At 33.0% G+C, this 13448-nt stretch overlaps 1 protein-coding gene across 11 annotated transcripts in view; it reads right to left on the bottom strand.

The window, feature by feature from the left end:
- Mycbp2 (MYC binding protein 2) overlaps nt 1-13448 on the bottom strand; it is a 272185-nt gene that overhangs the window by 115357 nt on the left and 143380 nt on the right. For all 11 annotated transcript variants that reach the window (XM_071611434.1, XM_071611435.1, XM_071611436.1 and 8 more), the window contains 8 exons: nt 12840-13031; nt 10323-10529; nt 9819-9950; nt 7702-7880; nt 5431-5573; nt 3962-4062; nt 3068-3286; nt 673-898 (listed from right to left, as the gene is read on the bottom strand). In XM_071611434.1, coding sequence (XP_071467535.1) covers nt 673-898; nt 3068-3286; nt 3962-4062; nt 5431-5573; nt 7702-7880; nt 9819-9950; nt 10323-10529; nt 12840-13031 — 1399 coding nt within the window. The remainder of the gene's footprint in view (nt 1-672; nt 899-3067; nt 3287-3961; nt 4063-5430; nt 5574-7701; nt 7881-9818; nt 9951-10322; nt 10530-12839; nt 13032-13448) is intronic.

Below are 13448 nucleotides of genomic sequence, written 5' to 3'. Positions count from 1 at the left end.
TGATTTCTGTCAATCACAGAGGTGATCAAGTCTAATCTTTGCTGTTTCAAGGCAATCCTCTAGGCTGGCATTTGGATTTTTCTCATCTCTTTATAAACAAACAAACAAAGGCAGTTTACAGTTCAAGAAAGAAGTTTCTGAATAGGTTATCACTTTAAAGCATCACAAGAGTGGTTATAACTAACTGGATAAAAACACAGCAGACTACATATAATTTTAAAAACTTAACTTTCTTTTAAAAGAACATGAGTATCAGTGATTACAGTTGTACACACTTATGTTCTCTCTCTCTCTCACATACCTTTAAAGCCAACTGAAATAATAGTTTCAACACAACTTGGAAGGGTTTACAACTTCTCTTCAAAGGAAGGACTGGAGTCCTTAATTAAATTCTGAAAATTTAGCACTTACTGAGAAATAAAATATTTAATATTTTTCTATACCTTGGTCCCATCTATATAAACACCCACTCCTCAATATTAACTCTGCTCCAAAACTCAGATCCTGGTATGTTCCTTACCCAGGGCAACTTATTTATTCCTCAACTGCAATTCCCATAAGTCTAAAAATAATTTCCTCAAAAAATTAAATAAACTTTTCAATAGTGTAACCTTACTAAATGTACATACACATATATATTTTACCCCATAAGACAGAAAAGAGGACATTTACCTGGCAACACTAAAACCATGGTAGGCCATCCAGAGGATCCAGAAAATTTCTTTAATTCTATCCATGAATTAAGATTTTCATGAACAGATATCAATTTTGGTCCATATCCTGAATTCTGAATGGTTCTAACAGGAATCAGCAAACGGAGGACATCTTCTGACTGTGCAGTACCACACTGAGGGTCAAATTCAATTGTCATCCACCTGACACATTCTGGGAATGCCACCTGGCAACAGGCAAGAGGATATGAATACATACACACACACACACACACACACACACACACACACACAACTCTGCCGCTGTATATGTGTGAGTGTGTTTTCACATTTACTAAATAAAACCACAGGATAACTCCAAAATTAAAAGAAATTATTACCAGTGATAGAAAAGGAAGGAAATGAATGAAGTGGACAGAGATAAAAGCTCGATTTGTTATATATTATGCAATTATTTCAACATTTATAAGACAAAATGTAAATTTAAAAGCAATTACAAAAAGTCTAAAATAAAACAAATTATTCAAAATGTATATCCAATTGTTTTATAATCACAGGTTATTCTAACTTACTTTAGAAGACAGTAATTGATCATTCTAATTTACTTTAAAACATAGCAATTTGACTACATTGTAGTTATGATATAATCAATGGACAACATACCCACTCTACCTACCCATGCACAAACACTTTTCTAATTTTAATATTCCCAGTGTCATTGAAAATAGAAATTCTAGATGTGTGAGAAAGGAGATTCAGGTGTCCTCCCCCCCCCCTTTTTTTTTTTGCTACTGTAGATTGAACCCAAGGGTGCTTAACTACTGAGCCACATCCCCAGCCCTTTTTAATATTTTATTTAGAGACAGGGTCTCACTGAGTTGCTCTGAAGCTTCTGAAGCTGGCTCTGAACTTTCAATCCTCCTGCTTCAGTCTCCAAATCCACTGGGATTTAGGTGTGTATCATTGCTCTGGTGATCCTTATTTCAATTAGTATCATCAATACAACTCATGAAGTGTTTTATCTTTAAAAAACTACATATATAAATATGTCTATAAATAAATATATCTACACACAAATATATGTATATATACACGCGCACATATAATACACGTGTATGTATAAAAGAAACCAAGGTCTTTGAAAAAATTGGATGGTTCCAGTACTGAAGCAGGAACATCTTATACCAGAGAGCAAGGAAATGAGGAATTTCACACCTACAAAAGGTGTCTATAGGACTTAGCAGGTAAACTGAAGAGGACTTCACCCAACAGACACATGGTCCAGTTTCAACTATCAAAATTGAAACGGTTGGGGGGGTGGAGAAAATATCTATAGATGTAAAGGGTTTTAAAATTTAAAGAGATTTGAGAGACATAACCGACTGGAATGTATGCATCTTATCTATATTCTGATTTAAATAAATTAGCAAAATTTGCATGATCTTATTAAGGAATCATTCACTTTTGAAATGATAATATTAGTTATTTTTATTTTTATTTTTTGTTCTAATTTATTATACATGACAGTACAATGCATTTTGACACATTATACATAAATGGAAAATAACTTCTGATTTAGAGTTATACTGGTTGTGTAATCATATATGCCCATATATGATTCTATTATCATTCTTATCCCCGTACCCCCACCCCTCCCTTCACTTCTCTCTGTCCAATTATTATGGTTATTTTTAAATGTCCTATATTTTAGAGATATGCTTAAGAAAATATCATGAATATACTTTAAAATAATGAATCTGTTAAACTTGGGGAGATGAATAGCTCAGGTATAACATACTATCTTGCTTTACTTTTATACATTTAATATTCTCTACAATAAAAAACCTGAAAATTTTATAAGAACACAAAATGTTAACTTCTAATTAAAACTGATGAAATGAATGACTTATTAATTTACATAATGTAATTTTAAAAAAAACAAAGAAAAAGGATTTTGAATATAATGACATTAAATTTATAAATGTTTTGCAGGGTTTTTTTTTTTTAACACTAAACAGAGGACTCCTTAAATCCTACAATGTGTAAATTTTCAGAGCTCAGGCTGGATTCAAATAATGTCAATTCAAAAAATGATTTATGAATTTTAATTCTTGCATGCATTATTATTACAATATACAGCATGGGAGTTTAGAATTACATACTGAAATATAGTTGTAAGAAGATTTGAGAACCATCCTCATAAACCTGTATTCTTTAGGGAGAAATTCTTTCTTAAAGCCTTCTGTGTATTTGGTAGTATCTATCTGTGATTTTCTATACTTACACACTAAAAAAGAGATTACATTTCTGAAAATAAGCAAAGCGTTCTTTAAGATATCATTATAGAACCTCAAATAAAGTTTTACAATTGAGTCTAACCAGAAATCTGTGCCTACCTTGTAGTGCATAACAGAGGCAGGCTTATATGGGTGCTCACTCTCTATGACAGCATAGTGATTAGAGGTTGTACAAGCTGAGAGACCTTGTTCAGGCTGGTTTCCTGTGGTGCTATCTGTTGACTGATTAGGATTGAAAGCAGGGGGTGCATACTTCTGATTCAAAATAGCAACTGAGGGAAGCAATTGTTGGACAAGGCCAAAGACTTCTACAGCCACCTAGTAAATATATATAAAACAAAAGATTAAGATGATAAATGTGAAATTAGTTTTTAAATTATGAATTACTATAAGTGTTGGTTACCCTCATTAGCAACAATTTGCATCAAGAGTTGGTACTAAGTTTTTGTTCAATGAGAAATCTGCTTTATGGATAAAAAAGATTTCTCTTAGATGTTATACTAAAATACCTAGTCTGTATTTTTAAACACTTTTGTTTTTTGTGATCTACAGAAAATTAGGTTATACTCAATATTTAATTATGCCAAAGAATCAATAATTTACAATTTCTTCCATGTCTTCAATATTTCTCTACTTTAAAACACTTCTCTCCTTTTCCATTATTATTATTCAAGATGAGGAAGATATGGTATCAAGCTCATATATTTTAAAAATCTTTTATCTTAAGTCTTTCCTTTCATGACATATTTCTAAAATATAAAATTTCCCATTCCCAAATTCTTCAAATGTACATTCAGTATGTAAATCCAATAATCCAGTAAACACACTAAGAACTGAGAGATTTAACTAATAACTTTTCCCACATAACACATCAATCTCTGCCTATTACCTATAACCCAGGTGCCTCAAGGATTAAAAAGTATCTTTAAATAAAAGATATAAAATCTAAAAAATGTTATTTTTTTAAAAAATCAAAGTTATAGAATTACACACCTTGGGAATAGCAGCAGCTACTGGTCCTATGTAGGCTATAATAAGGGGAAGCAGCATGGAAAATAGACTGGAAGAGCTAAGCAGCTCTGGAATGTCATCAGCTAAAAAAGGCATTAAAACTATAGTTAGAAGGCAGTTTTCATTGTACTACATACATGCTATACTACCTATATTCTGTTCTCTTGGACAAAGTTATTAACATTAACTGTTTATTAAGGACCTGGTACAAGTCTAAGTGTTTTACCTCCACATGTCATCTCAATTACCACAATAAAATGCTTTTATTATTCCTACTATTTGTTTAGAAGGGGAAACCAAGGCACACAGTGTTTAAGTATCTTACACAAAATACTTTATGGGTATTAAGTATATGTATCTGTATAATATCTAGGATTAGAACTTAGGGTAACAGAGCCATGATTTTAAAACTACTACTCTGGTACCAAACATGACTATTATTGATGTTAGGAAAATAATCTGTAAAACAGGATAATAATTCTCATTTTCTCATTGGATGCTGTAAAGATTAAATATGTTAATATATGTAAAACACTTAGAACAATGCCTGCACATATAAAGCACTCCAAAAATGTTTGCTGTTATTAAGCTATATTGTCTTTTATTTTTCTAAAGAAAAATCTGTGCTGTGACATATTAGTCACGTTGGTGGAAGGATAAATTTGAGTCTAGATTCTAAAGATACTTATAAGGTCAATTATTCTTCCAAATATTGGCTTCTAGATGTGCTGCTTCACAAAACAGACTGGGAATAGAACAAATATTCCTCATTTTTGGCAAACTTCTCAGGTGACTCTAATGTGCACCAAGGCTTAGGAATGAATGTTATAGTAACAGAGTACTAGGGCAACAGTTTATTTTTATAATGATAACTGTTGCCAATGTAGGGGATGATTAGATAACTAGATAGGGAAAGTGGGAAAGGTGGTGGTAAGATTATTATGATTTTTATCCATCCATGAAAAGGAGGCAGGGCATGCACTTGCACTATGGCAGCTTGAACTAAGCACTGGGAGAACAGAAAGAGGGATGAATACAAACTGGAAAGGTTTCCAGTGAAAGAACTCATAGAACTTAATTTAGACAAGCAAATCAAAGGAGATGGTTAGGGTATCCAGACATTTGGGTGAATGGTGACACACATTACTGAAGACAACATATATAGGAAGAAAAAGCTTTTTGATTACCAAAAAAAGAATAAAGGCAATACCTAACTTTAATCAAGATAGAATTCTTTTTTTACTAGGTTAACTAAGGAAATTAAAATGCCAAGTAATTGCTTTGAACATACTTTAAAAATCTGCTGGTCCAAAATTCGTGTATGCATAAATCTCGAATGAATAAATCACTCAGGGATTCTACAAGATGGCTCCTCCTCAATTACTCCATGCAAAGTTAGGGAACAAAGAATCTACAATATGACTATAAAGAGAGAAAAAGGATAGTCTTACCATCTACAGCAAGAGCTCTGTGCAAGAGGTCCTTGGCAGCTCGAACAACAGTGCTTACCACAGAGAGAGCTCTACTACAGTTTTTATCTTCTTCATTGGCTTTACTCAGAAGTTGAGATTGTAAATCCCCATCAAATTCACTCCTGTGACATGAGTAAACAAGAGAGTATTCTACAATGGTAAGTAAAACATGACCTAATTTTAGAAATCATACAGATCAGAGCCTCTCATTTAATTTACATTTAAAAAGTTAAAGTTAAAACAGTAAATATGTAATCATATAGCTTCAGGAAGTAATAGGACTTTGAAGAAAAACGACAACAACAAAAAATCCACGCAAAGATGTGAGGGAAAAGTGTCAGGACAAAGACAACAATGTTGAGTTTGAAGAACAGAGTGAAGACAAATATTGCTGGAATGAAAGGAGAAAGAGTGGCGATGGGGGGCAGAGGAAACAGGAGTCACAATATCAACTAACTTCATGTTTCATACTGGTATGGCAACAGGAGGACACTGGACTTTGAGAAAGGGCAGAATACACTATGATTTATGGTTTCATTATATCACTGGCTGCGCCAAGGAGAAGTGATGGTAGGTGGGCAACAGAGATAGGAGGGAGACTTGTAGACAGGATATTACAATTTTACAGACAGAGATAGTGGTGATTTGCACTAGGTTACTAATCATAGTAATGGTAGAAAAGGTTGGATTGAGGACAGTTTAGTTTAGTATTTGCTGATGAATTAGATATAAAGTATGAGGGTAATAGAGACATCAAAAAATGACAAGGTATGTGGCTATAACTGCAGAAGGGAGAGGAGTACTATGGATCTGTTAAACCTAAGATGTCTATTAGTCAACTGTACAGAGCATTCTGAAAGAGAATGTGTAGTGGTTCAAGACTATGACATCTGGAATATGATTTCCTGCCTATCAATCCCTGTACCTTAAATGATTATGTGTGATTTGGGCAAGATTTTTAACACTCAGTGCCTCAGTTCCCCCTCTTCTGTATAAGTGCCTACCTCATGACTACCTAAGACAAGACAGATAAAGCACATAGTTTAAGCGCTCAGTATACATGAATCACATCATCTCCACCTGGGGTTATCTGAAGAAAGATATCAGAGACTTGAATATTCAGTCTAGGGCTCTCAGAGAGGATACCAAAACTAGATATGAGTTTAACATCAAGAGTGATGTTAAATATCAAGAGACTTTAATCTTTTTTAACCTAAATTATTAAAGTAAGAGTATTTAAAGCTTGCTTATAAATATGAAAACATCCAGAAGTTTGAATAGTAGATGCTGTTTATGGCTCTCTAGCTTTTTGAAATATAAAACTGTCCTTGTGTGCATGCTACAGCTTTCAATCTATGGTTGAGATAGAGAATAACGAACTATTTATTATAATGCTTATGTAACAAAAAACATTCTTCATAATTAGGATAAAAAGACTAGAAATCTTATATATTTTAGCAACAGCATTGTACTGTACAGCTATATACTGTGTACTGTCTCTACTCTATGACATATGAATAAAGGGAGGAGAAAATCTTTAGGGAAATTATTTTGTACTAACAACCTAGGAGGTGTCCCTAGATAGTTTATGAAGGAAAGAGAGGAAGCATCAAGCCTATGCAACTTTAGTGATTAGTTGGGTTAAGAACAAATGTGGTCAATAGTACTCACTACTACCTAAGACTCTAGCTAAGTTACTAAAAGAAAAATTCAGAGAAATTATTTTTAACCCAAAGGTTATTATTATTCTTTATTTCCACTCTTTTTGTAGAATGGTTTCTGTTGAAATAAAAGAAAGAACCATTGTATATTCTAGGGCCCAAGAGGATACCTCAGGCAGATATGAGATTTATAAACATTGAAATATTGTGCAGACTGATAATAGGATCAAGGCAACACCACCACCTGGGTTGAGTCAATCTGATAATTTATTTTAGGTACTTATAAAAATAAATAAATTCTAATTAAATTTGAAACTTTTATGATTCATGATGAAGTACCCAGAACATGTGTCCAATACACAAAAATGTCAAGAAATGACCAAAACCCATGTTTTAAAGCATTTACCATTATATTAAATTTTGAATTTATATCTTAAATGAGACTTGTTTATATGAATTAGCACAAATATATGTTAGGAAGATATTTTGTATTTAATTACAACTGTTCATTTATAATTTTTTACCTTGGCAGTATACTATAAGTTATGCCGCTTTAGAATATTTCCATTCCATCTATAGATACACCTACCTATAGTAGAGTATCTGTGGAATCTGTCCTCTGGTTTGGTTTGTGCCATTGCTACTCAAACTGCATGTGCTGAATGTAAAGGTCACACCATCAGGGCACTGAACCGTAGTCATTCCTCCATCTCCATTGGCTGTACGGCTTCCATAGTTTCTCAAGCGCACAGCATATTTAACATTTTCCTTCATGATAAAGATGCAAAACATGTTTGTTTATTCATAAAGTACAGAGGCTATAAAAAAAGAACTCTAGCAATAAAACTAGGCAAATATATTTAACTTCTTTATAATATTTATAGATGATGTTACTGAATGAGGTTTTTTTAAATTTTTTTTTTTAGTTGGACACAATATCTTTATTTTATTTTTATGTAGTGTTGAGGATCGAACTCAGTGCCTCGCGCATGCCAGGCGAGCGCACTACCACTTGAGCCACACCCCCAGCCTCACTGAATGAGTTTTTAATGAATCAAATATGATGACAGTTAACAATTACTGAACGCTTTTGGCATAACAAAAACTGTCCTAATTACTTTGTGATTTAATTAAATCAATCCTTAAAATATCTTCATCAGCATTATTTTACAGATGAAGTATCTGAGGTACAGAGGTTAAATGACTTGCCCAAATTATACAACTAGTAATAGAACTAGGATTTGAACACCAGTATCAGAGCTAGTTCCTGCTCTTAAAATCACATTGCTAGACTATTAGCTATTAATAAAGGATTTTAAGAATATAATACAATATTTTTCCTAGAGAAGTTTAAATCTTGAAATATCACTATTATTATTATTTTTGTGTGTGGTGCTGGAGACTGAACCCAGGGCCTTGTGCATGCATGGCAAGCACTCTACCAACTGAGCTGTATTCCCAGCCCCTAAATTTTGAAATAATTTTAAATGTGTGAAAAAAAAAAATAAGTGAGGACTGGGGTTGTAGCTCAGTGGCAGATCACTTGCATAACATGTGTGAGGCACTGGGTTCGATTCTCAACACCGCATATAAATAGAAGGTTCACTGATAACTAAAAAAAATATTAAAAAAGAATAAGTGAGCCCATTGTATTATTTTGGCAGAGGTTTATTCAAAGACAAAAATAAATAGGCAGACAGATGTGAGAAAATATTTGTAAGATAGTAATTGTTTAGAATATCAGGCACTATACATAGAAAATGTGAGCTACAGATACTCATGTTTATAACTCAAGACATAAGTCTTACAATAAAGGATTTTTGGTTTTTCAGTATCTGAACATTTCGCCCCAGGTACCAGGGATTGAACCCAGTGGCACTCTAACACTGAACTGCATCCCTGGCTCTTTGAGACAAGGTCTTACAAAATTGCCCTAGCTGGCCTCAAACTTGCAATCCTCCTGCCTCAGTCTTCTAAATACCTTGGGATTACAGGCATGCACTGCTATGCCCAGTTCTAAACTCTTTTTGATGAAGTTTTTGATGAACCTACTTAAACCAAAATTCTGTTCTAAAATGAATTTATTTCAGTTGAACTCAGAAATACTTCAGTGCTACTTTAACACTGAAAATTAATGAGGCATAAGCTATTTTGCCAAATGTTCATTTTTAGAAAATTATTTTACATAAAGCGGTAACTTTAATAATACTGTTAAGACCACTTGTGTTTTAAAAGAGTTTGGGCACAGTAAGAGAAGAAAGACAGGAACTAATATTTATTCAGTTTTCATACTGTGCTAGACAGGGAGGCAGGCGCTTCATTTCCATTATTTAATTTAATCTGCATAACATTACAACACAGATGTTATCATTCCCTCTTTACAGATTAGGCTCAAAACAATGACTTGTTAGTGTTGTTAAAGCTAAACATGGAAGATCAGGTATCTGAAGTTATGTTTGACTAAAACATAACTATTCTTCCTACCAAATTTAAGAGATACTATAAGAGATACTATGCAAAAACAGAATATAATATGGTACAATATCAGGAACACAGTAGGGAACTTCATTAATATTTGAAGCATAACATGAAAGATAACTTAGAAAAAGCGATTTCTAACAAAGAAAATTTACGGAATACTTTTCACTACTTAAAACTACATAATATTATCTCTTTTTAACAACATAAACATATCGTTGAAATTACCTTTAAAGGAACAACTTTGTCAAGTCTGATTTCAGCTATGTCACTAGGTGAATCATCTGTTGTATAAGTTCCTTTGACTAATTCTAGAGATGTCCATCGGTGAGAATGAGTTGAATCTCCCGCATGCTCGCTCTAATGAAGATGCCAAAACAAAATCCATTAGACTCTTATTTTAGGAACATTTTTGATTTGTAATTAATTACTGCTTTAATGCAGTTTATTTCCTTGCATATAAAATTAGCCAAAAGCTTTTCCCTGTACAACAAAAAAATTACTCAAGATTTGCAATCAGAGGCTTAGAAGTACATTTACTAGTCTTCAATTCCACTTAAAATCTTTCATTTTCCAAAAGTGCAAAAAGTACGAGGCAGGAATGATCCAAGATGTCACTCAAATAATAATTAATGTTTGCCATATATGAGTGATCTGCTAAACCCTCAAAGATATGAACCCATCATACTATGACAATGATAAGTTCTCACAGACCACCCAACTGATACTTACATCATCAACTAACACTTCCAATTCATATTCATGAATTCCACCTCCTCCATAGACAGAGAAACCAACTACAACAACTCCAGGTTTGTCTACTGAAAAACAGATTGCATCTGGGGACCCATTTCCAGTGTTCCAACTTCTTCCCTGACTTGTTTTAGTGAATCGGTTAGCACTGGCTTTTACTGAATGAAGAGAATTAAGTCCATCAACCTGTGAATAGCACAAGCAATTACATCAGCAGTTGCGTGAACCTGAGTGTTAATAATACACCTGTAACAAAACTATCTAAAGGTTTGTAAAATAACCTATACATAATAAATGGGTTTAGATTCTTGTAAGGGTGTATTATATTAAGAAATTAGCCCATAATAAAGCCAGATTTTATCATTCTAACATCACAAATCAATGCTACTTTGCAGTATTTTCTTTTAGTCATAAATTTAACTTAGTATGTCAGAACTACAAACCCGTATGTCACCACAGTCACAACATACGAATTATTACTCACTTTGAAAAGAGATACCAAAAATTTAATCAACATTCTCTATAACAGTAGTTTTCATACATACATACAGAGCTCTGAGAATTCTGCAGAGATAGGTGCACAAAGACAATGTGGATTAAAGGTTCTTTAACCAGACCATTTCTCTTATCTTCGAACTTTCAAGTGATACTTCATTTGAAGAAAACGATACTATTTCCTAAATTTGAATACCACTAAGGTATGCGTGATATATACACAACCATACTAATTTCAGACTTGCAGTACAGAGGATCAGAGAAGTTATTTTGATTTGAAACTAATCTTTTAATTTACAGAAACTGTTTCTAATCTAAGTTGATCACATTGTAATTAATTATTGTTTTAATGTAGTTTATTTCCTTGCATATAAATTAGCCAAAAGCTTTTCCCTATACATTACAACAACAAAAAAATTTACTCAAGATTTGCAATCAGAGGCTTTGAAATACACTTAATAGTTTTCAATTCCACTTTCTTCCCTTTTCCAAAAGTGCAAAAAATACGAGACAGGAATAATACAAGATGTCACTCAAATAATCAAATAAAATCACTCTCTTTTGATCTAATGTTTTCCATATATGAGTGATCTGCTAACCCTAACTCTAATCCTTGAGAAAGTTAAGAGAGGGAACAGTTGAAGTTTATGATTTTATCAAGATTTATAAACTACTTTGAGAGAGAGAAATGTGGGCATCTAAACTAGGACCTTTGGGAACTCCTAAGGTTATATATTAAGTGCCCTGTGACTTGGCCATTTCGTTAGAAATTTTGTTCCTTTGGAAAGGTTAAGTTTACATATGAGTTAATGTTTGGAGGGGGGCATATGAATTATGGACTTTCCTATATCCTCTAGAGTCTAGTACAAAAGGGAAACATTTTATAGACTGAATGAATATTAAAAAAAATTAGTTAAAAATTTTTCTGACAAGAGTGTCAATGGCCTCCAAGGGCAAAGTCAAAGCAAAACAAGAAACCTAGGAAATGCTTCCTAGGGTGAGATTCTAAGATTTGCTCAGGTCCATGTAATCAACCAGAAATTATAACCACTAGTCATTGTGAATCAGAATAGGTTCTAAAATAAATATGAAAGTTTAAAAAAAAAAAAAGCGAAGTCTAGAAATCATAAAAGTAAAATAGAGATAACAAGTTCCTTGGCAAGAAATTTGAGAGCTGGAGCCACTGAACATCTGTAGGTTATTAAACATTTCTTTGAGTGATATAAGGTATTTCACATTAAAACATGATTTCCAAAACCAATCTACAGTCTACTTTTTTGGGGGAAAATAAAAGTATCAAATTTAGTCAAACCAACAGAATAAGTAAGGCAGTGAAATGGAGTGGAAAAAATGTTACCTTAAAAAGTGAAATTGTGTTTAAAACTGTTTCAGGTGATTTTCTCAAACATAATATTTCATACTTTTAAAACTTTTTAACAATGGCTACACAAGGTGAATGAATGTACTTAATGTCACTGAACTGTACACAAAAATAAATAGAATGACAAATTTTATATTATGAATATTTTACAATTTAAAAAACTGATATGAGTAAGATGAAAAAAATTGAGTTTCAATATATATGTGGCTTGGGTCAATTGAGTGGGTAGAGCAATGGTCTGAAGCTCTTTACCATTTTAATACCATGTGTTCTTTATCAGTAGCCTGACTTAATAATACTCATCAACCAGCAATGGGAACTATTTTCACTTTTATTGAGGCATGGAGCTGGAGTCGTGTAATAGAGCAGATGAGAATCTAGTCAAGGGGAAAATGTATGCTTTATATTACTGTAACTTTCTGGGTAAAGTTATAAACAAGAAAAAGCAAATAAAAAGGTATAAGGAAAGGCAGAAAAATAAAAAGCTGAGTTGAAAAAAGAATTTTTTTTTCTAATCAACACAAGTATAAACTAGTTTTCATAAAATGAAAATACATGAAAAAAGAAACTGGAAAATTTATGTATGTTTTTATTCAGTCTTAAAAAATATAACTTATTACCTCAGATCCCAGGGCTGATGCTGTCAGTTCACTGACAATACTGGCCAATAATCCACAAGTATTAGAGACCAGGTGGGAAGAGAAGAGTTCATTTTGTCTTCTCAGGCTGTTTCTAACTGGTAGCACAACAATAACGAGCATTTTCTCCAGAACTTCACGGAAGCTTGTCATCCCTGAGATATTCTCTTCACTCTATGATACACGAGAAGAGAAAGCGCCCAGACATTTTTTAAAATTTTACTTTCCATGAGCATTTCATTGCAAAATTTTATCATTCCACAGGACAACTGTAAAATCCAGACCAAAATAAGAGTCTATTTTTACAAATTTATCCAGTTGTATATGAAGCTTCTTTATCTACTTTTCATTTGTAAAGTCTTTTTTGAATGATTAAAATCTATGTATCCTAAAAACAACACAAATTTACAGTGTTTATGTTTTGTGTATGGAGGCAGGTACTGGGGATTGAACACAGAGACCACTGAGCTACACAGGGTCTTATTGAGTTGGTGAGATTGGCCTGGAAATTGCAATCCTCCTGCCTCAGCCTCCTGAATAGCTGGGATTACAGGCGTGCATCACCATGATAGGCTATGCTTATGTTTTTAA

This window comes from Marmota flaviventris, chromosome 4 (assembly GCF_047511675.1).
Source record: "Marmota flaviventris isolate mMarFla1 chromosome 4, mMarFla1.hap1, whole genome shotgun sequence".
Lineage (NCBI taxonomy): Eukaryota > Metazoa > Chordata > Mammalia > Rodentia > Sciuridae > Marmota > Marmota flaviventris.
This window is presented reverse-complemented; position numbering and strand designations above follow the sequence as displayed.